General features: G+C 38.2%; 3 protein-coding genes and 1 pseudogene across 3 annotated transcripts; 2 read left to right on the top strand and 2 right to left on the bottom strand.

Annotated features, from left to right (window-relative positions):
• Positions 1 to 3,225: 3,225 nt before the first annotated feature.
• Positions 3,226 to 5,649, top strand: LOC139178848 (olfactory receptor 2H2-like; the record flags this gene model as incomplete). Its single annotated transcript, XM_070777638.1, has 4 exons — positions 3,226 to 3,237; positions 3,478 to 3,568; positions 3,683 to 4,639; positions 5,624 to 5,649. Coding segments are annotated over exons 1-4 (1,086 nt in total), but the record flags the coding sequence as incomplete, so codon positions are not given.
• Positions 5,650 to 6,548: 899 nt separating this feature from the next.
• Positions 6,549 to 7,715, top strand: LOC109576768 (protein FAM177A1-like). Its single transcript, XM_019985394.2, has one exon. The coding sequence runs from the start codon at positions 6,579 to 6,581 to the stop codon at positions 7,221 to 7,223; it is 645 nt and encodes a 214-aa protein (XP_019840953.2). The 5' UTR covers positions 6,549 to 6,578; the 3' UTR covers positions 7,224 to 7,715.
• Positions 7,716 to 10,046: 2,331 nt separating this feature from the next.
• LOC139178847 (olfactory receptor 2W1-like) lies at positions 10,047 to 10,935 on the bottom strand (annotated as a pseudogene).
• Positions 10,936 to 14,620: 3,685 nt separating this feature from the next.
• Positions 14,621 to 15,506, bottom strand: LOC109576860 (non-histone chromosomal protein HMG-14-like). The gene is made up of 2 exons (XM_019985498.2): positions 15,391 to 15,506; positions 14,621 to 14,870 (listed from the first exon to the last, which is right to left on the bottom strand). Exons 1-2 carry the CDS (start codon positions 15,504 to 15,506, stop codon positions 14,681 to 14,683), a joined length of 306 nt encoding a protein of 101 aa, XP_019841057.2. The 3' UTR covers positions 14,621 to 14,680.
• Between the last annotated feature and the right edge of the window lie 1,008 nt (positions 15,507 to 16,514).

The raw sequence follows: 16,514 nt of genomic DNA, 5'->3' as shown, positions 1-16,514 counted from the left end.
TGGGATGAAATGTCCTATAGATATCAATTAGGTCTAACTGGTCTATTGCATCGTTTAACGTTTGTGTTTCCTTGTTAATTTTCTGTTTAGTTGATCTATCCATAGGTGTGAGTGGGGTATTAAAGTCTCCCACTATTATTGTGTTATTGTTAATTTCTCCTTTCATACTTGTTAGCATTTGTCTTACATATTGCAGTGCTCTCGTGTTGGGTGCATATATATTTATAATTGCTATATCTTCTTCTTGGATTGATCCTTTGATCATTAGGTAGTGACCGTCTTTTTCTCTTTTCACAGCCTTTGTTTTAAAGTCTATTTTATCTGATATAAGTATTGCTACTCCTGCTTTCTTTTGGTCCCTATTTGCATGGAAAATCTTTTTCCAGCCCTTCACTTTCAGTCTGTATGTGTCCCCTGTTTTGAGGTGGGTCTCTTGTAGACAACATATGTAGGGGTCTTGTTTTTGTATCCATTCAGCCAGTCTTTGTCTTTTGGTTGGGACATTCAACACATTTACATTTAAGGTAATTACTGATAAGTATGATCCCGTTGCCATTTACTTTATTGTTTTGGGTTCGAGTTTATACACTGTTTTTGTGTTTCCTGTCTAGAGAATATCCTTTAGTATTTGTTGGAGAGCTGGTTTGGTGGTGCTGAATTCTCTCAGCTTTTGCTTGTCTGAGAAGCTTTTGATTTCTCCTTCATATTTGAATGAGATCCTTGCTGGGTACAATAATCTGGGCTGTAGGTTATTTTCTTTCATCCCTCTAAGTATGTCTTGCCATTCCCTCCTGGCTTGAAGAGTTTCTATTGAAAGATCAGCTGTTATCCTAATGGGAATTCCCTTGTGTGTTATTTGTTGTTTTTCCCTTGCTGCTTTTAATATTTGTTCTTTGTGTTTGATCTTTGTTAATTTGATTAATATGTGTCTTGGGGTGTTTTGCCTTGGGTTTATCCTGTTTGGGACTCTCTGGGTTTCTTGGACTTGGGTGATTATTTCCTTTCCCATTTTAGGGAAGTTTTCAACTATTATCTCCTCAAGTATTTTCTCATGGTCTTTCTTTTTGTCTTTTCTTCTGGGACCCCTATGATTCGAATGTTGTAGTGTTTAATATTGTCCTGGAGGTCTCTGAGATTGTCCTCATTTCTTTTAATTCGTTTTTCTTTTATCCTCTCTGATTCATTTATTTCTACCATTCTATCTTCTAATTCATTAATCCTATCTTCTGCCTCTGTTATTCTACTATTTGTTGCCTCCAGAGTGTTTTTAATTTCATTTATTGCATTATTCATTTTATATTGACTCTCTTTTATTTCTTCTAGGTCCTTGTTAAACCTTTCTTGCATCTTCTCGATCTTAGTCTCCAAGCTATTTATTTGTGATTCCATTTTGATTTCAAGATTTTGGATCAATTTCACTATCATTATTCGGAATTCTTTATCAGGTAGATTCCCTATCTCTTCCTCTTTAGTTTGGTTTGGTGGGCTTTTATCCTGTTCCGTTATCTGCTGGGTATTCCTCTGTCTCTTCATCTTGTTTAAATTGCTGAGTTTGGGGTGTCCTTTCTGTATTCTGGCAGTTTGTGGAGTTCTCTTTATTGTGGCGTTTCCTCGCTCTGTGTGGGTTTGTACAGGTGGCTTGTCAAGGTTTCTTGGTTAGGAAAGCTTGCGTCGGTGTTCTGGTGAGTGGAGCTGTATTTCTTCTCTCTCCTTTCGAAGACTTCAGTTGCTTTTCTGGGTGCCTGATGTCCTCTGCCGGCTTTCAGAAGTTGTTTTGTGGAATTTACTCGGCGTTTAAATGTTCTTTTGATGAATTTGTGGGGGAGAAAGTGTTCTCCCCATCCTACTCCTCCGCCATCTTAGCTCCTCCTCTGTTTCCAGGTTTTTAAGGAATCTCCACACTGTTCTCCATAGTGGCTGTACTAGTTGCATTTCCACCAACAGAGTAAGAGGGTTCCCTTTTCTCCACACCCTCTCCAGCATTTATTGCTTGTAGACTTTAGATAGCAGCCATTCTGACTGGTGTGAAATGGTACCTTATTGTGGCTTTGATTTGCATTTCTCTGATAATGAGTGATGTTGATCATCTTTTTATGTGTTTGTTAGCCATCTGTATGTCTTCTTTGGAGAACTGTCTGTTTAGTTCTTTGGCCCACTTTTTGAATTGGTCTTTTATTTTTCTGGAATTGAGCTGCAGGAATTGTTTGTATATTTTTGAGATTAATTCTTTGTCAGTTGCTTCATTTGCTATTATTTCCTCCCATTCTGAAGGCTGTCTTTTCACTTTGCTTATAATTTCCTTTGTTGTGCAGAAGCTTTTAATTTTAATTAGGTCCCATTTGTTTATTTTTGCTTTTATGTCTAATATTCTAGAAGGTGGGTCATAGAGGATCCTGCTGTGGTCTTGTCAGAGAGTGTTTTGCCTATGTTTTCCTCTAGGAGTTTTATAGTTTCCGGTCATACGCTTAGATCTTTAATACATTTTGAGTTTGTTTTGTATATGTGTTAGAAAGTGTTGTAGTTTCATTCTTTTACAAGTGTTTGACCAGTTTCCCCAGCACCACTTGTTAAAGAGATTGTCTTTAATCCATTGTATATTCTTGCCTCCTTTGTCAAAGATAAGGTTTCCATAGGTGCGTGGATTTATCTCTGGGATTTATGTTTTGTTTCATTGATCTATATTTCTGTCTGTGCCAGTACCATACTTTCTTGATGACTGTGGCTTTGTAGTAGAGCCTGAAGTCAGGCAGGTTGATTCCTCCAGTTCCATTCTTCTTTTCAAGATGGCTTTGGCTTCAAGGTTCTTTGTATTTTCATACAAACTGTGAAATTATTTGTTCTAATTCTCTGAAAAATACCACTGGTAGCTTGATAGGGATTGCATTGAATCTATAGATTGCTTTGGGTAGTATACTCATTTTCACTATATTTATTCTTCTGATCCATGAACACAGTATATTTCTCCATCTATTTGTGTCCTCTTTGATTTCTTTCACCAGTATTTTATAGTTTTCTACATATAGGTCTTTTTTTCTTTAGGTAGATATATTCCTAAGTATTTTATTCTTTTCGTTGCAATGGCGAATGGGATTGTTTCCTTAATTTCTCTTTCTGTTTTCTCATTGTTAGTGTATAGGAATGCAAGGGATTTGAGGAAGAATTCAAGCTCAGAAATCAAGAGAGTGGTAGGAAGGCTGAATGAGGAAGAGAAAGGGAAAAGGAAGAATGAAGATTGAGGTATGGGAGCAAGGTATTCACACAAATTGCAATACAAAGACACAGAAATAAGAGCACAAAGTGAATAAAGAAGTTGAAAGAGAATACGATTGAACTTTAAGGTGTATCAAAACTTTATGATAAATGTTATAAATGTATGATCTTTGAGAGCAAAGATGAAATGATATTATAATATGTAATAAAGTTAATTTTACTAATACATATGTTTAATATTTATTTTAAGTATTGTTTCTAATGCAGAGTTCTAAAAATGCAACATATGAAGAAGATGTAAAGGAGGAAGAAAAACAGAGTGATGAGTATCGAACATTAAAACAGATCACTAAATCTTGTATTGTTTTCCCAAAATAAGGATGCAAAACTCTCATTCTTGAGTAAAAAGGAATCAAATAATTCATACTGCCCCTCCTCCTCTTTCTGTACTGGAACCTCACAGGCCTTTGAGCAACTTCTTTTGAACCATTCCCTGAAGAAACGATTGCTCTAGAAGCTCTGTTCACAATCTGCAATGACAGCCACAGTGATTTCATCCTTCTAGGCTTCTCTGACAAGCCATATTTGGAGAGGATGCTCTTTTCAGTAATTCTGATCTCTTATTGCTTAACTGTTACAGGAAATGTGGTCATAATTCTTGTCTCCTTGAAGGATCCAAAACTCCACAGCCCGATGTATTACTTTCTTTCTAACCTATCTCTGCTAGATCTCTGTTTCACCAGCAGCTGTGTTCCACAAATGTTGGTTAATTTCTGGGGTCCAGAGAAGACCATCAGCTACACTGGCTGTGCCATTCAACTCTATATCTTCTTGTGGCTTGGGACCACTGAATGTGTCCTGCTTGTGGTCATGGCTGTGGACCGCTGTGTGGCAGTGTGTCATCCACTGCAATATACCACTCTCATGCACCCAAAACTTTGTCTACAGCTGGCCGTCCTAGCATGGGGGACTGGCCTGATTCAGTCTCTGATTCAGTCTCCTGCTACCCTCCGGTTACCTTTCTGCTCCCACCAGAGGGTGGATGACATAGTGTGTGAAGTTCCAGCCCTCATTCAGGTCTCTAGTGCAGACACCACCGACATTGAAATCCAGATACTCATAGCTGGTATTATACTCCTGGTGGTGCCCTTGATTATTATCCTTTCCTCTTACGTTGCTATTGCTAAAGCTGTGCTGAGAATAAAGTCAACTGCAGGGAAGAAGAAAGCATTTGGCACCTGCACTTCTCATCTTCTTGTAGTGTCCCTCTTCTATGGCACTGTCACAGCTGTTTATCTTCAACCCAAGAGTCGCTATGCTCATGAACAGGGCAATTTTCTCACTCTTTTCTACACTGTTGTAACCCCGACTCTTAACCCACTCATCTATACTCTAAGGAACAAGGAGGTAAAGGGGGCACTAATAAGGCTGGGGAGGAGGACCTGGAATATTCAGAATAACTAAAGATGTTGACATATATTGGATGTTTGCTTAACCTGAGAAAGAAAATAACTTTATCATAAAAAGCTGAAGATAAACCTCCCAACCTTAGAGTAGTAGAAAAGGAGCTGCAGTTTGCTCAAGCTGAGATTTCAGTCCTATTCATCAATCATTGATTAAGCCTTATTTGCTTCATGGTGCTGGTTTAGGCACAGTATATGGTAGAAGTGAATATATTTATTAGTCATATTAAATAGCACATAATATAGTTGAATTGGGGCAACAAAAGAAACACAAACTTGCAAAATAAAAGACTAAGTATAACATTTCATGCCTTTCCATGATTTCTCTTTCCTTTGTTCTATTTTCCTCCACTATAGTGTTTCTATTTCCCAACTATTACTTCCATCTAAACATCTAGTCCCAACAAGGCTCCTAACATTTTTAGAGAGTGTTCAAGAAATACTTAGGTAATCTAATCAGTTGGTCTAGTTTTGAGTTACTTCTGCCTTCTTGCTTCAGTCTGTCCTTTGTTGATGTGTGATGTGCCTAGAAATCCCCATTGCACCAGTGTTTGCCAAGCAGAGGTCAGTACTTACTGCTGTCTGGTGCTACTGCTCTACAAACCTGTATCCAAGTTTCTTAGTTTGAGCTCCAATATTCTGGGCCTCCAATGATAGGAACTGACTTCATTTTTCCTCATTCTGAGTCTCTGTCATAATGAAATGGCTTTCTTTTTATCAAATCCAATTCTTATTCATTCATTTTTTTTTTTTTACTAGTCATCTATTTTGCACTAGATTCTGGGTATGTAATGGTAGATAAGTCCCTTATGTCTCAATTTGTAAAAAATCTGCCTACAATGTGGGAGACCTGGGTTCGATCCCTGGATTGGGAATACCCTTGGAGAAAGGAAAGGCTACCCACTCCAGTATTCTGGCCTGGAGAATTTCATGGGCTGTATAGTCCATTGTCATTGGAAAAGACTCTGATACTGGGAGGGATTGGGGGCAGGAGGAGAAGGGGACGACAGAGGATGAGATGGCTGGATGGCATCACTGACTCGATGGATGTGAGTCTGGGTGAACTCCGGGAGTTGGTGATGGACAGGGAGGCCTGGTGTGCTGCGATTCATGGGGTCGCAAAGAGTTGGACACGACTGAGCGACTGAACTGAACTGATAGTCCATAGGGTTGCAAAGAGTCAGACATGACTGAGCAACTTTCACTTTTCAAGACACAAAAAATCACTAACATCATGGAGTTTATTGTCCAAAGCTATATAGAGATATTAACCAAAATATTTTTAATTTATCATCTTAACAGGGAGACACTTGCTTTTCAACTCCTGCTTTGGTCTGATTACCATGCCTCATGCCTTTTGACTTTTGCATATTATCCACCAAAATTTATTTATTGATGATTTTTATCTACCACTTATAAGTGTTCACTACTCTAGTTTGTTTCACTGAAATCAAGGGTATAAACTAGATTCTCCTGTAAGATTGTCTAATCAACTATACCTCCCATCTGCTGATGCCTATTGCATGAGGAGATGGAATTAGTATGAGGCCCTATTCCATCCCATTTTCCTATACTAATGAACTGTACCACTTGTTTCTGATTTGGAGATTTCATATCAAATTTTTAAAATGAATTATTATTTGTGATCTTTTTTTTAATATAAATTTATTTATTTTAATTGGAGGATAATTACTTTACAATATTGTATTGGTTTTGCCATACATCAACATGAATCCGCGACGGGTGTACACGTGTTTCTCATCCTGAACCCTTCTCCCACCTCCCTCCTTAAAAAAGCATTAAGTTACTCAAACCGACACTAAACTTGTAAGAAATAACAATACATTTCTCGGCCTGGCGCTAGGCGGGCCCTGCCGCGCCAGCAGTCCTGTGGCGTCGACAGCGATGGAGCGGGAGCCAGCGAGCTGTGAGGAGGGAGAAGCCGTGAATGCCTCGGGAGCTGTGGCCGCCTCAGCGTTCAGGGAATCGGCACAGCAGATGAGTAATGAAAGAGGCTTTGAAAATGTAGAACTGGGAGTCATAGGAAAAAAGAAGAAAGTCCCAAGGAGAGTCATCCACTTTGTTAGCGGTGAAACAATGGAAGAGTACAGCACAGACGAAGATGAAGTGGACAGCCTGGAGAAGAAAGACGTTCTGCCTCCTGTTGATCCGACAAAACTTACCTGGGGCCCCTACTTATGGTTTCACATGCTTCATGCTGCCACATCCACCCTCTCAGTTTGTGACTTTCTTGGAGAGAAGATTGCATCTGTTTTGGGCATCAGCACCCCAAAATACCAAAATGCAATTGATGAGTATTACCGGATGAAGAAGGAGGAAGAAGAAGAAGAAGAAGAAGAAGAAAATAGAATGTCAGAAGAAGCAGAAAGACAATACCAACAAAATAAGCTGCAGGCTGATTCCGTTGTTCAGTCCGATCAACCAGAAACGCTGGCATCCAGTTCATTTGTGAATCTCAATGTTGAAATGGAGGGAGATTGTGAAGTAATTACAGAAAGCAAACAAAATCCAGTCTCTGTCCCTCTGTAGAATGAAATGACTATCAGACTTCTAAGATAGTTTTTATACCAGAAACTTTCACATTCTCTATTCAATGGGTCTTGGGACTTAATACAATTATTTATATTTTAAATTATTATCAAGAAAGGGAAGAATGTTTCTTTATTCTTAAACTCTATCTAGCAAAAGCCAGATTTGAAATTTGGATCTTTGTATTGTGCTTTTACTGTGTCAAATTAGTGCTTTGGTTTTAAAATGATCTTTAAAAAAGGTAAGGACATTCTAGAGCCTTAACCACCAACTAGGAAGAGTTAAATTATCAAGCTTGTCTTTGTGTAAGAAAAAAAAAATGGGTAAGTTGCTGATGAAGACTAACTGGAGCTGATATTTGTGGTCTTGGATTAAAATGAGGATTTTTGCCCTAGATTTTCTCATGTTATGTCTTATATTTATATATCTAACCATTCATTTCATACTAAGGATGGTTTACTGAGTGTAATAAAAGGAGCACGATAAAAAAAATACATTTCTCACTGTTGATAAGAGAACAATGGTTGTATAAGCATTTGTTATCTTTCCACTCTATTCTAAGATTAAAGGAAGCAAATGGGAAGGAATCTAAAAGGACAGAGGTCGTTTTGTGACATATTGCTTTAAGATAGTAAAGCTGGAGCAGCTCTAGGGAATGTTGAGGTTTATGATGTGGACACAGTAATGAGTACCTGAAATGAAAAGTGGTATCTACCTTGGAGATGCAAACAGGGATGCCGGCATATTTAAAAGTTCATCTTACTTTTGACATAGGCTGCAATGATACCAGGTCTTTTAGTAAGTGAAAAGTTGTGCATCTGATGCCAAAATGTAAATGCATGTGGAGAGAGGTCATGATACCAGTAAATGACAGCAGTATGAAGGGAAGAAGGTACATGGTTCCTCAGGCTTTAGAATTCATAAGATTCACATGGTATACTTGTTAAAAATTAAAGTACTTGTGTTTCATACTCAGAATTTCTGATTAAAAGCATTTGATTGTGCCCTGGGATGGGCATTTTAAATAAAACCATGGGTGATTCTGATGCAGGCTGCTTAGGACCACACTGTGGAAAGTTCTAGTCTAGATAGTTGCTCAGCCAAAATGACATGAGGTTCAAATGAATCCATGTATTTTAAAAATAGGAGCAAAAGGAATGATCTAGAAATAGAATAAAGCCAATAGCTCAAATACCACTTTCTAAAGTAGTGAGTGTGGGATTATTTCCTCATAAGGGAGTTGTGGTTGAAATGCTGTCTTCAAGAGAGGGTCTCAATTCAATTAACACTAGGAGGTATCAGTTCAGTTCAGTTCAGTTGCTCAGTCGTGTCCGACTCTTTGTGACCCCATGAATTGCAGCAGGCCAAGCCTCCCTGTCCATCACCAACTCCCGGAGTTCACTCTGACTCACGTCTATCAAGTGAGTCATCTTGATAGACTCCTCATCCTCTGTCATCCCCTTCTCCTCTTGCCCCCAATCCCTCCCAGCATCAGAGTCTTTTCCAATGAGTCAACTCTTCACATGAGGTGGCCAAAGTACTGGAGTTTCAGCTTTAGCATTATTCCTTCCAAAGAAATCCCAGGGCTGATCTCCTTCAGAATGGACTGGTTGGATCTCCTTGCAGTCCAAGGGACTCTCAAGAGTCTTCTCCAACACCACAGTTCAAAAGCATCAATTCTTTGGTGCTCAGCCTTCTTCACAGTCCAACTCTCACATCCATGCATGACCACAGGAAAAACCATAGCCTTGACTAGACGAACCTTTGTTGGCAAAGTAATGTCTCTGCTTTTGAATATGCTATCTAGGTTGGTCATAACTTTCCTTCCAAGGAGTAAGCGTCTTTTAATTTCGTGGCTGCAGTCACCATCAGCAGTGATTTTGGAGCCCAGAAAAATAAAGTCTGACACTGTTTCCACTGTTTCCCCATCTATTTGCCATGAAGTGATGGGACCAGATGCCATGATAGCAGACGTAGATATTTTTCTGGAACTCTCTAGCTTTTTCGATGATCCAACGGATGTTGACAATTTGATCTCTGGTTCCTCTGCCTTTTCTAAATCCAGCTTGAACATCTGGAAGGTACGTACAGTTCCATGTCTTGGCTATTGTAAGTTGTGCTGCTATGAGCATTGGGGTGCATATATCTTTTTAAAGTAGAGTTTTCTCCCATGCCAAGGAATGGGGTTTCAAGATTGTGTAGTAACTCTATCTTTAGCTTTTAAAGGAACCTCCATACTGATTTCCATACTGGCTGCTCCAACTAACATTCTCACCAACAATGTAGGAGGGTTCCTTTTTCTCCACAGCCTTTTCAGCATTTATTATCTGTAGACTTTTAAATGACAGCCATTCTGACTGTTGTGAGGTGATACCTCACTGTAATTTTGATATGGATTTCTCTAATGATTGATGATATTGAGCATCTTTTCTTGTGCCTGTTGGCCATTAGTTAGTGACTTTGATTAGTTGAGAATCAACTTGGCATTATAGGATACTGACATTAAAATATAAGCACATTTTCTAGGCATTATTTTCATTTTTAGGTAAAGGCTGCTACTAAAATAATTTCACAATGAACTAAAGGTTACATGGGGCCAATTTCTTTATTGGAAATGCCTTGTGAAAAGATGTTAGTGTCCTATTGTTTCTACAGAAAGTTTTTCTTTTCTAATCAGCCTCTTCATGGCCCCCTTGAACTCCTTATTCCTTAGTGTATAGATCAGAGGATGAGATGGCTGGATGGCATCACTAATTCGATGGACATGAGTTTGAGTGAACTTCAGGAGTTGGTGAAGGACAGGGAGGCCTGGCATGCTGTGATTCATGGGGTCGCAAAGAGTAGGACATGACTGAGCAACTGAACTGAACTGAACTGATAGAGCAGTGGGTTCAAGCTGTGAGTAACAATAGAGTAAAAGATATTGAGTAGTTTACCCTCATCCTGAGATGGACTGTTTCCTGGTTGTATGTACATGTAGATAACAGTCCCATAGAAGATGGATACCACAATGAGATAAGAGGAACAGGTCCCAAATGCTTTTTGTCTCCCTGCTGCACACTTGATCTTGAGCACAGCTACAGCAATGAAGCTATATGAAACCAGAATGAGAAGAAGTGGTGAGAGGAAAATGAAAAAACACGATGCAAATAAGATTTCTTCCATGACTTTGGTGTCCACACATGCAATTTTGACCATTGCAGATATCTCACAGAAATAGTGATCCAGGTGGTTTTCACATCGAGGAAGACTCATAGCATAGGGAGAGAGGATCATGCAATTAATGATACCAATTATCCAGGTCATGGTCACTAGGCCTCGACAGAGTTGAGGGTTCATTATTGTCATATAATGTAGAGGCTTGCAGACAGCATTGAATCTGTCATTGGACATCACACCCCAGGAGCATACATTCAACTGTGCATAATGTCACATCAGTGAAAAGATGAAAGGCACAACCACTGAAAGAGATTTTTTTGTCTTTACCCCAAACATTGACCAACATCTGTGGGACTATATTTGTGGTATAACAGAGATCCAAGATGGCCAAATTTCTGAGGAAGAAGTACATAGGAATTTGGAGACGTTCCTCTAGTAATGGCAGCAGGATGATTTCCTATCAAGGCAATAGTGTAGAAGAAAAAGACAACTCCATAGATAATCATCTCCAGTTGAGGCCACCCAGGAAACCAAAGTAGCTATCATTGACCATTTCTTCTTATTTTCTTGATATCAACTGTGAAAATAAAATATTAAGTATTAGCAGCCATAGTGAGTATGTTTTTAAACAGTATTGCAGATATATATTGCTAAGATAAACATCACACAATTAAAAACTTAGTATTTAAGTCTCATAATTATTCTAACTTTCCTGTTTATCCAATTTTGTATAAAATTTATTTCAAGGGCAATTTGCCTCCAGCGTTTATACTCTCAATTACTTTGTCTCCTTCTTTGTCAAGGCAAAAAAACTGCAGAAGTCTCAGAAGAAAATCCTGAGAAAAATGGTTGAATGAAGCCAGATGGACTTCCCTTTACAAATCAGGATGCTGGAAAGGGGGTTGGGAATCAGCAAGAAATTATTGCCTCCTTCATCCAAGGGTTCATAGAAAATGAAGGTTTTATAACTCTTATTCCTTTTCTTAGTTAAGCTGCAAAGGTTCAATCCTGTTATCCATTTTCACTCTGCTATATAAATCTTCTGATCTTATATTTTAAAATGCAAAATTTCTTTCAACTAAAAACTTGTATCCCAATCATTATTTTCCTTTTTCCACTCCTCCCCAGAAACAGCATTCTCCCTCTTTCATTGCAGGTACCATATTTTTCATCTGTGTTTTTGATTCCAAATTCTATCATTTCCTATGGAGTGATGCTTTTAAATGGACCCATTTCTTAGTTTTATGTTCAATCATTAATATTCACAAATGACTATGTGACTATATGAATTGTCCATATCCTATCCCTCATCTTACAGAAGCTCCAGTTCTTATGCATTTAAAATGTTAAACCACTCCAAGAGGGGGGAAATTGTGTTATTTTTATGTTCATATCCCTAGTGACTTTTCTCAGATTTAGCACAGAAAAAAAATCTGTAAACATTTGATGTTGGTCCAAAGAGACTTTGATGACCACATGTGGATGTTTGTTTTCCTATCTAACAAAATTAGTGTCTTTTTACAAATGCATTTCTACTAAGAAAATGTCTGTCAAGCACACTAATGGGTTCTTAGTTTCTAAACCATAAGAAAATGTCTGTCAAGCACACTAATGGGTTCTTAGTTTCTAAACCAATGGTCTTTTCTAAATTATTTGTCTACTTGAATTCTCTATGGCAGGTTAATGCCTTCTATATCAGACCTGCCCTTTGCCTTCAGATATAATTCTCTTAAATTTTTCACTAGCATTTGCCGCAGTGCAATTTCCATTCTTTTCCTCCTTTCTTCCTGCATTTATAAACAACATTCTCTAATGGAATTCCCTTCCCCCATATATCCTCTGCCTCTATGACTTAAGTTACTAATTCTGCACACCTAACTAAGAATTCTATTTTTTATGGCCCCTTCATCTTTTGCAGCTTCAAATTTACAAATTTAGCTAATCTGTGGGGATTTCCGCTGGATTTTACTCCCATATCAAGCAATATGCAAAATTGAATTCATTCTGTTTTAAATCTTAAAACAAAAGCTTTTTATCCATATAGCTGCCTCATAAGGTATCTCCTAGGTTCTTAACAAATGTTTGTTAAAATGAATTTATGAATTTGGGGGACAGAAATTAAAAACACAAATACCCATTTTCATGTGAAATCAATTAGGATTTAATATACGTCTCAAACTTTGAAGAAAAGAAAATTGGTATAAAAGCCAGAAGCTTTTATGCAAATTCTTTAAATTGGAAATCTTATCAAATGTTTTTAAAACAGCATAATTTCTCTCCCCACTTACCCTAATTAAGCTTAGTGAGCTTTTCTGTGGTGGTGATTTAACCAAGGACTTTCTGGAAGAGAAAAATCCAACTCTTCTAAAGTAGGAAAAGTTTCTTTCTCTCTTTCTCTAAATAAGACTGAATATGTAATTCTTCATTACATGCTGCTGCTACTGCTGCTAAGTCGCTTCAGTTGTGTCCGACTCCATGCGACCGCATAGATGGCAGCCCACTAGGCTCTCTGTCCCTGGGATTCTCCAGGCAAGAACACTGGAGTGGGTTGCCATTTCCTTCTCCAATGCATGAAAGTGAAAAGTGAAAGTGAAGTCACTCAGTCGTGTCCGACTCTTAGCGACCCCATGGACTGCAGCCCACCAGGCTCCTCCATCCATGGGATTTTCCAGGCAAGAGTACTGGAGTGGGGTGCCATCAACTTCTCCGTCTTCATTACATAGTTCATACAATTTCCTCCCACTTGCCATTGAGATCCTACATGATAGCGGCAGGAGGCAGCCACTGCCTGTCATCTTTCCCAGTTCATGTACCCATTCGAGAAGACTCTTCCCATTATACATTTCAGAGAAAAAAACATCTTCAGTGTGAAAGATAACAAGTAGTTTTCCCTAATTAGCCAAGATAAAATTTGTTGAGTCTGGGAAGATCTTGGGGACATTGGGTTACTCAATAGCAATTAAATGAGCGTTGTATAATTATCCAAGGAAGATCATTAAAAAAAAAAAAAATCTCCCAGGAGAAGTTCCCCTAGTTAACCAATAATATTGATATATGATTAAATAAATAACTACAACAATTTTACAAGTCAGTATACATTTCTTATAAGTGGTTTGATCAATAAAATGCTTTTTTATTATCCTACTTTATATGGGAAAACATTGCTTGTCTAGAAGTTATAGATTATCACAAGGTAACAGACATAATGAACAATACAGATGAGACACACAAACCTACATACAATAGTAACTGTACTTTTTATCTTTTCTATCACCTCTAGTTTGTATCACCTAAACTTTCAAATATATTTTCATAACAATGAAATACCTAGTTTTGGCGAAAAAGGACAACATCAACAGTAGGTGAACCTCATAGAAGTGTACCAGACTCACTACCACAGATAGAAAGGGTGAGAGAATTATAGTGACAATCATTGGATAGCTTTATGATTGAAAACCGTAATTTATTATTTAAACATTTGCCTGTTACTCCCATTGAGGGCACACTGATCAATTACACACTCCTTGGAAATTGCCATTTTTTTTATAACTGAGATTTTATTGGTTGTTTTGAGGATCACTATATAGACATTTCAGTTTGTACACAATTCTTTACATTTGTACCAAAAATCTAAAAAATCATGTAGTTGTGATTCTTAATAGTTGCTCTGTGACTTTTCAGCTTAAAATTTGGAGCAAATTTTTCTTAACAGGATATCAAGTATAAATTATATTCAAATATTGATATTCTGTTACATCATAAGTCCCACTAATTCACAATTTAATATCATATACACTACATACTCAAACTGTCAATCATTCACAGCACATTAACGAAGTTACTAGGAAAACTGGACTACCAGGACCATAGATGTTTTAGTGTGCACAAAATCCTGACCAGGAGAGCCAAGATCAAAGAGTGGTTTGCTGTAGGAAACAATTCTACCAAAACAATATGGGAAGAGAATTTAAAGTGTTCAAGGCATTAAAAGCACAACTGACTCCAAATTGCCATTTAGTATGCTTTTGTATTATAGGATCCAAGACAATCAAAGCCTCCCATATTCAATATCCCACTATTTTCTGGTTACACCAAAAAATAAACAACCAGAAAATGATTTCACTTCTTAAAAAAAAAGAATTTACACTTAAAAAATGGGATGAGGTGGGATTCCCTCCTTTAAAAATTTTTTATAGAGCTACTAAAAAACTTGCATTTACAAAATAGTTGATAAAAATATTCCTCAGGATTGTACAAGAAGGGAAATAGGGCCCACTGACAAGACTGGGTGTGTGGTATTAATCAGACTTGGCTTCTTTATTTTCTGCTTCATCAGAGGCTGGGCTCTCCTTGTTTTTAGTCTCTCCATTTTCTGCAGGTAAGTCTTCTTTAGTCTCTTGGTTGGCCACTTTCACCTGTTTTCTCCTTGCTCCTCTTTTCCCTTTTGTTTGCACTTTTTTGTCTGAAGATTTAACCTTTCCTGCCGCCATTTTGGCTTCAATTCAGTTCAGTTCAGTCGCTCAGTCGTGTCTGACTCTTTGCAACCCCATGAACCGCAGCACGCCAGGCCTCCCTGTCTATCACCAACTCCTGGAGCCTATCGAAACTCATGTCCATCCAGTGGGTCCATCCACTCATGCCATCCAACCATCTCATCTTCTGTCGTCCCCTTCTTCTCCTGCCCTCAATCTTTCCCAGCATCAGGGTCTTTTCAAATGAGAAGGCTCTTCGCATCAGGTGGCCAAGGTTTTGGAGTTTCAGCTTCAACATCAGTCCTTTCAAAGAACACCCAGGGCTGATCTCCTTTAGGATGGACTGGTTGGATCTCCTTGCAGTCCAAGGGACTCTCAAGAGTCTTCTCCAACACCATAGTTCAAAAGCATCAATTCTTCGGTGCTCAGCTTTCTTTATAGTCCAACTCTCTCATTCATACATGACTACTGGAAAAACCACAGCCTTGACTACACGGACCTTTGTTGACAAAGTAATGCCTCTGCTTTTTAATATGCTCTTTGGCTTAGCTTCCACTTTTGCAGGAGCTGGTTTAGCTGACAACCTCCCCGATCTCCTCTTGGGCTCCTCCTTTGCTGACCCCTCAGTGGAGCTGACCTTCCTCTTGGGCATCTTGGCGTAGGGGCAGGCAAGAACCTGCCTGAGGGCCGCGGTGAGCCTAGAGCCTTCGCAAAGCTGAGTAGCCTGACCTCTGCTGCTCCTCCCGCCGCCCGAGCTCCAAATTGCCATTTTATATGTATGTAGTTCCAAATAATATTCAGCAGTTTTTGCTGTTGAATAGTTTTAGTAACTGCATCAGAAAATGTAAGCCTTGTCAGTGATCCTTAGGTTATTTATAATGGCAGATTAAAATTCTATTATAGTATAATGAAAAATCATTACTTCTCCTTGTCTGAGAAACTTCTTCAACAAGGAAAATAATAAAAGCACAAATGCAAACTTCATTTTAAAATCTGATCTCTGAAATATAGATCATAAAATAGAAAAAGACTCTGGAATTAGAGAAGGCCAGACAGGTGTGGAACAATGCAGGAAAAGGGTGCCCACTACTGCAAATAGCTGAAAGAACCCCTATCTCTCTGTGAATATAGCCTGTGGTGAATTATCTGACTCATTAAAACAACAGGAACGGGAATTGAGGCATTATCAATGGGAGAATTCCTAATCCTGAAATGACTTATAGAAAAAGCTAAGAAGAAACCACTGAGCTAAATGATATTTGAAAGATACAGTCTATTGTTTGATCACTGGACTTGAGTGAGACTGCACTGTGAAAAGACTTAATGTAGAAAATCTTAGTTGACAACATAAAATTATAGCCTAAAAAGCTCACTTCTACACACAACCCTGGGTCTGAAGAAACATTCATTTCTTAATTTAATTTTTATTTCATATTGGAGTATTGTTAATTTACAATATTGAATAGAATTCCCTGTGCTGTACAGTAGGTCTTTGTTGATTATTTATTTTATATATAGTAGTGTATATACGTTAATGCCAAACTCCTATTCATTCCTCCCCCTGCTTTTGTGTTTGGTGACCATAAGTTTGTTTTCTCTGTCTATGGGTCTGTTTCTGTTCTGTAAATAAGTTAATTTGTATCACTTGTATGTAGAATCT

This window comes from Bos indicus, chromosome 23, assembly GCF_029378745.1.
Source record: "Bos indicus isolate NIAB-ARS_2022 breed Sahiwal x Tharparkar chromosome 23, NIAB-ARS_B.indTharparkar_mat_pri_1.0, whole genome shotgun sequence".
Taxonomy (NCBI): domain Eukaryota; kingdom Metazoa; phylum Chordata; class Mammalia; order Artiodactyla; family Bovidae; genus Bos; species Bos indicus.
Note: the sequence above shows the minus strand (reverse complement) of the source record. Positions and strands in the feature narration are given on the sequence as shown.